The sequence below is a fragment of the Somniosus microcephalus genome, unplaced genomic scaffold, assembly GCF_052327205.1.
Source record: "Somniosus microcephalus isolate GS21.2 unplaced genomic scaffold, FLI_Smic_1.0 unresolved_chr3, whole genome shotgun sequence".
NCBI lineage: Eukaryota > Metazoa > Chordata > Chondrichthyes > Squaliformes > Somniosidae > Somniosus > Somniosus microcephalus.
In genome coordinates this window covers 20,547,444-20,557,952 of record NW_028225181.1, presented here as the reverse complement: position 1 = coordinate 20,557,952, position 10,509 = coordinate 20,547,444, and the positions used below count along the sequence as shown (strand labels likewise).

The window sequence follows — 10,509 nt, the reverse complement described above, 5'->3', positions numbered from 1 at the left end:
CCACAGGAAAGGCCTCAGGCTCCATCCCCGACCTGTGCTGAGTTAACCTGATCTCGCGCACCCGGTGTGGCACTGAGCCCCACACACACACACACAACCAGCAGGAAGGGCTGGGGCCTTGGGGTGGGGTGAGGGTGTTTCGAGGTGTGGAGCGAGCTGTTGACCTCTCCCCGTTGCTCTCTCCTTCCTCCCCACGCCAGGCTGGAGAGACAGTACCGCGAGACCTGGCCTTCTGCTTGGCCCTGCTCCCGGCCTCGGAGCGCAGTCTGCGCAAGATGCAGGAGAACTTCGAGTGCTTCGCCGACAAGCTGACCGAGGCGGCCGTGTACCAGCACCTGATGGGCAATCGTGGGCAAACTACAGAGGGGCATCAAGCCTGAACTCAAGGTACGGGCACACAATGGCCACACGTCTGTCTCTCTCCAATACACCTCCCCCTCCCCTCCCCCCCCTCCCCTCCCTCCTCTCCTCCCCCCCTCTCCTCCCCCCCTCTCCTCCCCCCCTCTCCTCCCCCCCCTCTCCTCCCCCCCCTCTCCTCCCCCCCCCCTCACCTCCCCCCCCCCCTCTCCTCCCCCCCCCCTCTCCTCCCCCCCCCCCCTCTCCTCCCCCCCCCCCTCTCCTCCCCCCCCCTCTCTCCTCTCCCCCCCTCTCCTCTCCCCCCCCCTCTCCTCTCCCCCCCCTCTCCTCCCCCCCCCCTCACCTCCCCCCCCCATCCTCCCCCCCCTCACCTCCCCCCCTCCTCACCCCCCCCCTCTCCTCCCCCCCCTCCTCTCCCCTCCTCCTCCCCCCCTCCCTCCTCCCCCCCTCCTCCTCTCCTCCTCCCCCCCTCCCTCCTCCCCTCCTCACTCCCCCCCTCTCCTCCTCCTCCCCCCCACCCCTCCCCATCCCCTCCTCCCCCCCTCCCTCCTCCCCCCCTCTCACTCCCTCCCCCCCCCTCTCCTCCCTCCCCTCCCCCTCCTCTCCACCCCCCCTCTCCTCCCTCCCCCCCTCTTCTCCCTCCCCCCCTCTCCTCACCTCCCCCCTCTCCTCCCTCCCCCCTCTCCACCCCTCCCCCACACCTCCTCCCCCTCCCCCTCTCCTCCCTCCCTCTCACCCTCCCTCTCTCCCCCTCTCTCCTCTCTCCTCTCTCCCCTCCCCCCTCTCTCCCTCCCCCCTCTCTCCCCCTCCCCCCTCTCTCCCCTCTCCCTCTCTCCCCACCCCCCTCTCCCCTCCACCCCCTCTCTCCCCTCCCCCCTCTCTCCCCTCCCCCCTCCTCTCCCCTCCCCCCTCTCTCCCCTCTCTCCTCTCTCCCCCTCTCTCCCCTCCCCCCTCTCTCCCCCTCTCTCCCCCTCCCCCCTCTCACCCCCCTCCCTCCTCTCTCCCCCCTCACCTCCTCTCTCCCCCCTCCCTCCTCTCTCCCTCTCTCTCCCCCCTCCCTCTCTCTCCCCCCTCCCTCCTCTCTCCCCCCTCCCTCCTCTCTCCCCCCTCCCTCCTCTCCTCTCCCCCTCCCTCCTCTCTCCCCCTCCCTCCTCACTCCCCTCCCTCCTCTCTCCCCCCTCCCTCCTCTCTCCCCCCTCCCTCCTCTCTCCCCCTCCTCCTCTCTCCTCTCTCCTCCCTCCTCTCTCCCCTCTCCTCTCCTCTCTCCCCTCCTCCTCCTCTCCTCCCCCTCCTCTCCTCCCTCCTCCTCCTCCCTCTCCCCTCCCCTCCTCCCCTCCACCTCCTCCTCCTCTCTCCTCTCCTCCCTCCTCCTCTCTCCCCTCCCTCCTCCTCTCTCCCCTCCTCCTCCTCTCATCCCCTCCTCCTCTCTCTCCCCTCCCTCTCTCTCCCCTCCTCCTCTCTCCCTCCCTCCTCTCTCCCCTCCCTCCTCTCTCCCCTCCCTCCTCTCTCCCCTCCCTCCTCTCTCCCCTCCCTCCTCTCTCCCCTCCTCCTCCCCTCCCTCCTCCTCTCCTCTCCTCCCTCCTCCTCCTCCTCCTCCTCCTCCTCTCCTCCCTCCTCCCTCCTCCTCCTCCTCCCTCCTCCTCTCTCCCCTCTCCCTCCTCCTCTCTCCCCTCCTCCTCCACTCTCCCCTCCTCCTCCCTCTCTCCCCTCCTCCTCCCTCTCTCCCATCCCTCCTCCCTCTCTCCCCTCCTCCTCCCTCTCTCCCCTCCTCCTCCCTCTCTCCCTCCCTCCTCCCTCTCTCCCCCTCCTCCTCTCTCCCCTCCCTCCTCCTCTCTCCCCTCCCTCCTCCTCTCTCCTCCTCCCTCCTCCTCTCTCCCCTCCCTCCTCCTCTCTCCCCTCCCTCCCTCCTCTCTCCTCCTCCCTCTCTCTCCCTCCCCCCTCCCCTCCCCTCCCTCCTCCTCTCTCCTCCTCCCTCCCTCCCTCCTCCTCTCTCCTCCTCCCTCCCTCCCTCCTCCCTCTCCCTCCTCCCTCCTCCTCTCTCCCCTCCCTCCTCCTCTCTCCCCTCCCTCCTCCTCTCTCCCCTCCTCCTCCCTCTCTCCTCCTCCCTCTCCTCCCTCCCTCTCTCCCTCCTCCTCCCTCTCTCCCCTCCTCCTCCCTCTCTCCCTCCTCCTCCCTCTCTCCCTCTCCTCCTCCCTCTCTCCCCTCCTCCTCCCTCTCTCCCCTCCCTCCTCCCTCTCTCCCCTCCCTCCTCCTCTCCTCCCCTCCCTCCTCCTCTCTCCCCTCCCTCCTCCTCTCTCCCCTCCCTCCTCCTCCTCTCTCCCTCCCTCCTCTCTCTCCCCTCCCTCCTCCTCTCTCCCCTCCCTCCTCCTCTCTCCCCTCCCTCCTCCTCTCTCTCCCTCCCTCCTCCTCTCTCCCCTCCCTCCTCCTCTCTCCCCTCCCTCCTCCTCTCTTCCCCTCCCTCCTCCTCTCTCCCCTCCCTCCTCCTCTCTCCCTCCCTCCTCCTCCTCTCCCCTCCCTCCTCCTCTCTCCTCCTCCCTCCTCCTCCCTCCTCCTCTCTCCCCTCCCTCCTCCTCCTCTCCCCTCCCTCCCTCCCCTCCTCCTCTCTCCCCTCCCTCCTCCTCTCTCCCCTCCCTCCCCTCCCTCCTCCTCTCTCCCCTCCCTCCCTCCCTCCCTCCTCTCTCCCCTCTCCCTCCCTCCCTCCTCCTCTCTCACTCCCCTCCCTCCTCCCTCCTCCTCTCTCCCCTCCCTCCTTATGTATCCTCGTCCTCTAGATATAAAGCCCGACATTCCATTAGTTTTTTGATTATTTTCTGCACCTTTTTTTTAAAACTCATTTCTGGTGGTGGGATTTGAACTCGTGTCTCTGGATCATTAGTCCAGGCCTCTGGATAACTAGCCCAGTGACATAACCCGGTGTGTGTGTGTCTGTCTCTCTCTCTGTGTCTAATGCCACTCTCCTTTCCCCCCCCCGACAGGTGGTTGTTGATGAATTTGAACAGAAGCTCTCTCGCTGCCACCGTCGTGGTTTAGATGATGGGGATGTGGGTGAGGTGCCGTCCCACCCAGCAGTTAAAGGCCCGAGCAGGGCAGCGGGTGAGTGAGCCGGGGGGTGGGGTGTCTGTCGCTGACCGGTTTGGGGGGGGGGGGGGCGGGGGGAGAGAGAAACGGGTCCAGCTTCTGCTCGAAGGAATTCAGCGAATCGGAGTCCGCCGCCTGTTGCAGAGGCCCACCGTTCTCTGGGAATAGAGCTACCTCCTGACACCTAACCTCGATCTGCTGCCTTGCCTGAAGAAAGACTTGCATTTCTACCGCGCCTTTCACAACCTCCGGACGTCCCAAAGCGCTTCACAGCTGATTAAGTACTTTATTTTTTAAAGTGTAGTCACTGTTGTAATGTAGGAAATGTGGCAGCCAATTTGCGCACAGCAAGCTCCCACAAACGGCAATGTGGTACTGAACAGTTCATCTGTTGGGTTGAGGGATAAATATTGGCCCCAGGACACCGGGGAGGACTCATCCCTGCTGCTCTTCGAAGTAGTGGCTGCAGGAATTTTCACGGCCACCTGAGAGAGCTGACGGACCCTCAATTTAACCTCTCATCCGAAAGATGGCCCCTCCGACAGTGCAGCGCTCCCTCAGTACTGCCCCTCTGACAGTGCAGCTTTACCTCAGCACAGTCCCTCCGACAGGGCAGCGCTCCCTCATTACTGCCCCTCTGACAGTGCAGTTTTACCTCAGCACAGTCCCTCCGACAGTGCAGCACTCCCCTCAGTACTGCCTCTCCGACAGTGCAGCGCTCCCTCAGTACTGCCTCTCCGACAGTGCGGCGCTCCCTCGGTACTGCCCCTCCAACAGTGCGGCGCTCCCTCGTGGTACTGCCCCTCCAACAGTGCGGCGCTCCCTCAGTACTGCCCCTCCTACAGTGCGGCGCTCCCTCGGTACTGCCTCTCCGACAGTGCGGCGCTCCCTCAGTACTGCCTCTCCGACAGTGCCGCGCTCCCTCAGTACTGCCCCTCCGACAGTGCGGCGCATCCCTCAGTACCGCCCCTCCGACAGTGCAGCAGTCCCTCAGTACCGCCCCTCCGACAGTGCAGCAGTCGCTCAGTACCGCCCCTCCGACAGTGCAGCAGTCGCTCAGTACTCTCCCTCCGACAGTGCAGCGCTCCCTCAGTACTGCCCCTCCGACAGTGCAGCGCTCCCTCCAGTACTGCCCCTCCGACAGTGCAGCACTCCCTCAGTACTGCCTCTCCGACAGTGCGGTGTTCCCTCAGTTCTGCCTCTCCGACAGTGCGGTGTTCCCTCAGTACTGCCCCTCCGACAGTGCAGCACTCGCTCAGCACTGCACTGGGAGTGTTGGCCTAGACTGTTGTGCTCAAGCCTCTGGCGTGGGACTTGAACCTACAACCTTCTGACTCTGAGGCGAGGGTGCTACCAAATGAGCCACAAAGTACTGTGCACATTTCTGGACTCCATATTATCAATAGAATGTAGAGGTACTGGAGAAGATGCAAAAATGCTTTACACGGAATGACACCAGAACTGAGATGATAATTATCCGGGAAGACTGAACCACGCTGAGGCTCTTTTCTCTTGACAAGAGAAGGCTGAGGGGATGACCTAATAGAGGCCTTTAAAATTATGGAAGTGGTTGATCGGGGAGGCGTAGAAAAGATTATTCCACTTGTGGGGAGTCTAAAACGAGGGGCCATCAATATAAGATAGTCACGAATAAATCCAATAGGTAATTCAGGAGAAACTTCGTTACCCAGAGGGTGGTGAGAATGTAGAACTCGCCACCACAGGGAGTGGTTGAAGTAAATCGCATAGATTCATTTAAGAGGAAGCTGGATAAGCACATGAGGGAGAAAGGAATAGAAGGATATGGGGGGAGATAAAGTAGGTGGGAGGAGGCTCGTGTGGAGCATAAACACTGGTATAGACTAGTTTTTTTAAATTATTTATTCGTTCATGGCAAGGCCAGCATTTATTGCCCATCCCTACTTGCCCTTGAGTAGGTGGTGGTGAGCCGCCGCCTTGAACCGCTGCAGTCCGTGTGGTGAGGGGACTCCCACAGCGCTGTTAGGGAGGGAGTTCCAGGATTTTTACCCAGCAACAAAAAACAAGGAACAGGCGATGTACTTCCGAGTCAGTACAGTGTGCGACTTGGAGGGGAACTTGGAGGTGGTGGTGTTCCCGTGCGCCTGCTGCCCTGGTCCTTCCAGGTGGCCGAGGTTGTGGGTTCGTGAGGTGCTGTCGAAAGTGGGCCGAGTGGCCTGCTTCTGTAAAAACAGGGAATTAATCCCGTGGTGGTCTTCCTCACCCATTCAAACACCTCGATATTTCCCCCCCCCCCCCCCCCGCGCCCCCTTACCGCGTGAGGGGACCACATCGGGACACAGTATGTCAGCTGAGGCCTAACCAAAGGTCTACCTCCTCTTCCAACAGATAAGAAGCCGGGCAGAGGGGCCGGGCAGGGGGACAAGCCCGCCACTCTCAGGGTCCGCAAGCCTCGACAGCCGGCTCGCAAAATATGCATCGCCTTTTCCAGCGACGAGGCGACGGAGGAGGAGGACGAGGAGGAGAGTGATGAAGGTGAGCCACAGCTTCAGGAGATGTCTGCGCCGCCGCCAGGTTGAAAGGGAGATCGAGCAGTTTAAGGGGTTTCAGTTTGTGTCGGGGGAGCGGATATTCCTTCAGGGTGAATGACAGCAGACCTGCCGGATTCCTGGACCCCACGTACTCTGCAGCCCAGGTCAACAGCCGGAAAAAAAAAAGTACTTGCATTTCTGTAGCATTTACAGCCAATGAAGTACTTTTTGAAATATAATCACTGTTATAATGTAAAGCTCTCCCTCAGTACTGCCCCTCCGACAGTGCAGCGCTCAAGTGTGATGCCTAGGTTCTCGCTGCTAAACTAGCTCTTGGCTCCCTCCTTTTATACTACCTATGTGCCGGCCCCCCGATAAGACCGTTTGCACACGGTTGCTCAAATCAGTCCTGAGACCTCTTGACAGTTAGCTCACAGCTTCTGTGATCATCACAACAGAATGGTCAAGGCGTGCCGTGTGCAGATTCGGCCATTTTTGTCTGAGATGTGTCCATTCTTAGCCAATGGTTGTTTAGGGAATTCCAGAGGTCCCTTATTATGTGATTCGCGACCGTTAGACTAGATTGTCACCCTTATCTGGAGTTAATTATTGTCGTAGACTCGATCATCCTGCAAGCTAGTCATCTCTTGCAGGCCTGTTAACTATGTTATTTAAGCAGCCCTAGGCCCCCCAGCTTCAAGGTTTTGTTTATTTGAGATCTCGCCGTGGCTGCAGTTTTCGCAGTCCTCGACCATTTTCTAAAGGCGACCATTTTACACAATTCACCCAGATCCTATTTCTACACAAAGGTATGGATGAGGGTTTCAGCAGCGGCTGAGCGCAGACGGGCAATGTTACGCAGGTGGAAATGGGCGGTCTTAGTTCTGGCGCGGTTATGTGGCCAGAAGCTCAGCTGAGGGTCAGATATCGCACCAAGGTTGCGAACCTCGGCCTCGGACAGATGCTAGGGAGGGGGGTGGAGTCGGTGGCCAGGGAACGGAGTCCGCGGCGGGGACCGAAGACAGTGGCTTCAGTCTTCCCAATATTTAGTTGCCTAGAAATTTTCTGCTCAACCAGAACTGGATGTCGGACAAGCAGTCTGACAATTTATAGACCGTGGAGGGGGTCGAGAGAAGTGGTGGTGGGGTAGAGCTGGGTGTCGTCAGCGTACATGTTGACGCTGTGTTTTCGGATGATATCGCCGAGCAGCAGCATTTAGGAGAGGTGAAGAGTGGACATACGAATATAAGAATTAGGAGCAGGAGTAGGTCATACGGCCCCTCGAGCCTGCTCCGCCATTCAATAAGATCATGGCTGATCATCGACCTCAACTCCACTTTCCCGCCCGATCTCCATATCCCTCGATTCCCCTAGAGTCCAAGAATCTATCGATCTCAGCCTTGAATATACTCAGACTCGGCATTCACAGCCCTCTGGGGCAGAGAATTCCAAAGATTCACAACCCTCTGAGTGAAGAAATTCCTCCTCACCTCAGTCTATCCCTTATCCTGAGACTGTGCCCCCGAGTTCTAGACACTCCAGCCAGGGGGAAACAACCTCTCCGCATCTACCCTGTCAATCCCCCTCAGAATCTTGTCTGTTTCAATGAGATCACCTCTCATTCTTCTAAACTCCAGCGAGTATAGGCCCATTCTACACAATCTCTCCTCATAGGACAGCCCTCTCCTCCCAGGAATCAATCTAATGAACCTTCGCTGCACCGCCTCTAAGGCAAGTACAGGAAACTTTGGTTTATCCGGAGGTTGTATGTCCGGAATACTCGATCTAACGGCAAAAATCAGGAGCCGTTTTCTGTAAGTTTTTTTTTTTCGATCTCGTTTTTTTTCCCCCCAGTCAGCCACTGCAAGGTCTGTAGCTATAGCAACAGCTTCAGCTACAGACGCTTGCAGCTGCAGCCGACTCTTTAGAAGCTGTTGCTAAGCAACAGTGTTTGTTGTCAGATACAGAGATGAAAACCTCCGTATGCTTCAACATTAACTTTGTATGTCCGGCAGTTTTGATAGATCGGCAACACGCCGGTGCCGTCGATGCCGGATATCACAAAGTTTCCTGTATATTCTTCCTTGGATAAAGGGACCAAAATTCTGCCGTGTTGTGACCCTGCGATAAGATGGTGGCCTTGGGTGCTGGGAGGATCCAAGGAATGGCCAACTCCTGCTCCTATTTCTTATGTTCATCAACAATGTTATTCGGCGTCTTTAATGTAGTTAAAAAGCCCCAAGGTGCTTCACAGGAGCGTTGCCAAACAAAGTTTGACTCCGAGCCACCGAAGGAGATATTCAGGACAGCTCACCAAAAGCCCGATCAAAGAGGTCGGTTTTAAGGAGCGTCTTACAGGAGGAAAGAGAGGTGGAGAGGTTTAGGAATTCCAGAGCTTCGGGCCTCGGCAGCTGAAGGCACGGCCGCCAATGGTGGAGCGATTAAAATCGGGGGATGCGCGAGAGGCCAGAATTGGAGGAGCGCAGAGATCTTGGTGGGTTGTTGGGCTGGAGGAGGTAACATAGAAAAATAGGAGCAGGAGTAGGCCATTCGGTTCTTCGAGCCTGTTCTGCCATTCAATATGATCAGGGCTGATCCTCTATCTCAATACCATATTCCCGCTCTCTCCCCATACCCCTTGATGCCTTTGTGTCTAGAAATCTATCACCACCTTAAATATATTCAGTGACTTGGCCTTCACAGCGTTCTGTGGTAGAGAATTCCACAGGTTCACCACCCTCTGAGTGAAGAAATTTCTCCTCCATCTCAGTCTTAAATGTCCTACCCCGTATCCTGAGACTGTGACCCCTCGTTCTAGACCCTCCAGCCAAGGGAAACATCCTCCCTGCATCCAGTCTCTCTAGCCCTGTCAGAATTTTATACGTTTCAACGAGATCCCCTCTCATTCTTCTAAACTCTAGTGAATACAGGCCTAGTCGACCCAATCTCTCCTCATACGACAGTCCTGCCATCCCAGGAATCAGTCTGGTGAACCTTCGCTGCACACCCTCTATGGCAAGTCTATCCTTTCTTAGGTAAGGAGAACAAAACTGCACACAGAGATAGGGAGGGGGGGGGGAGGCCGTGGAGGGATTTGAAAACGAGGATGAAAATTTTAAAAATGGAGGCGTTGCTTACCTGGGAGCCAGTGTGGGTCAGCGAGCAATGTAGGAACCTCGGGACAGTGGGGTGTTGCGGTACTGTAAGTGACCTTTGACAATCCTCCTGCACAGGTCTGGAAGCGGTGGCGTTGGAGAGCGAGACCCCAAAGGTGACCTCCCCCATCCGCCGAACCACGAGGAGCAAGCGAGGGTCTGCAAACCGCAGATAACCAGGAGAGGTCGCCCCGGGGTTACGGACTGGGACTTGATCTGTGTGTGCGCGCGCGTGTCAAGCAAATGGGGTTCAGTCCCTCCTGAACATGTCCCTCAACTGCTCGCAATGCATGGGGACAACACGACGAACGTACCTGTGTGTGTGTCTGGCACTGATCACTCACTCTTAAATCAATTCTAGCCTGTATATATTTTCCTGTCTTTCAATAAAATGCTTTTCTAGTCGACTGACGTCCTTGGTACTCACTGGTAACACAGAGGGGAGAGAACTTATCGATAGAGAGGGACGAGAGTACTCGCCATCGACGCACACACAGGGAAAAAAAAAGACTTGCATTTCTATAGCGCCTTTCACCACAGGACGTCCCAAAGCGCTTCACAGCCAATGAAGTACTTTTGAAGTATAGTCACTGCTGTAATGTAGGAAACGTGGCAGCCAACTTGCACACAGCAAGATCCCACAAACTGCAACGTGGTAATGACCAGATCATCTGTTTTTCGTGGTGTTGATTGAGGGATAAATGTTGGCCAGGATACTGGGGAGAACTCCCCCGTCGTTCTTCGATATAGTGGCCATGGGATCTTTATGTCCACCTGAGAGCGCCCAGGGCCTCGGTTTAATGTCTCATCTGAAAGACAGCTCTTCCCACAGTGCAGCGCTCCTCCAATACTGCCCCTCCGGCAGTGCAGCGCTCCCTTAGTATTGTCCCTCTGACAGTGCAGCACTCCCTCAGTACTGCCCCTCCGACAGTGCAGTGCTCCCTCAGTACTACCCCAACGACAGTGCAGCGCTCCCTCAGTACTGCCCCTCCGACAGTGCAGTGCTCCCTCAGTACTGCCCCTCCGACAGTGTAGTGCTCCCTCAGTACTGCCCTTCCAACAGTGCAGCGCTCCCTCAGTACTGCCCCTCCGACAGTGCGGCACTCCCTCAGTACTGCCCCTCCGACAGTGCGGCGCTCCCTCAGTACTGCCCCTCCGACAGTGCGGTGCTCCCTCAGTACTGCCCCTGACAGTGCGGCGCTCCCTCAGTACTGCCCCTCCGACAGTGCAGCACTCCCTCAGTACTGCCCCTCCGACAGTGCATTGCTCCCCCAGTACTGCTGCTCCGACAGTGCAGCGCTCCCTCAGTACTGCCCCTCCGACAGTGCCGCGCTCCCTCAGTACTGCCCCTCCGACAGTGCAGCGCTCCCTCAGTACTGCCCCTCCGACAGTGCAGCGCTCCCTCAGTA

General features: G+C 58.0%; 1 protein-coding gene across 1 annotated transcript in view; it reads left to right on the top strand.

Annotated features, from left to right (window-relative positions):
- Nucleotides 1-9,505, top strand: part of LOC147091281 (condensin complex subunit 1-like) — a gene marked incomplete at its 5' end in the record, with an annotated part of 45,385 nt that extends 35,880 nt beyond the window's left edge. The window contains 6 exon segments of the mRNA XM_085976705.1: nt 201-216; nt 219-344; nt 346-387; nt 3,333-3,450; nt 5,803-5,949; nt 9,179-9,505. Coding sequence (XP_085832831.1) covers nt 201-216; nt 219-344; nt 346-387; nt 3,333-3,450; nt 5,803-5,949; nt 9,179-9,276 — 547 coding nt within the window.
- Between the last annotated feature and the right edge of the window lie 1,004 nt (nt 9,506-10,509).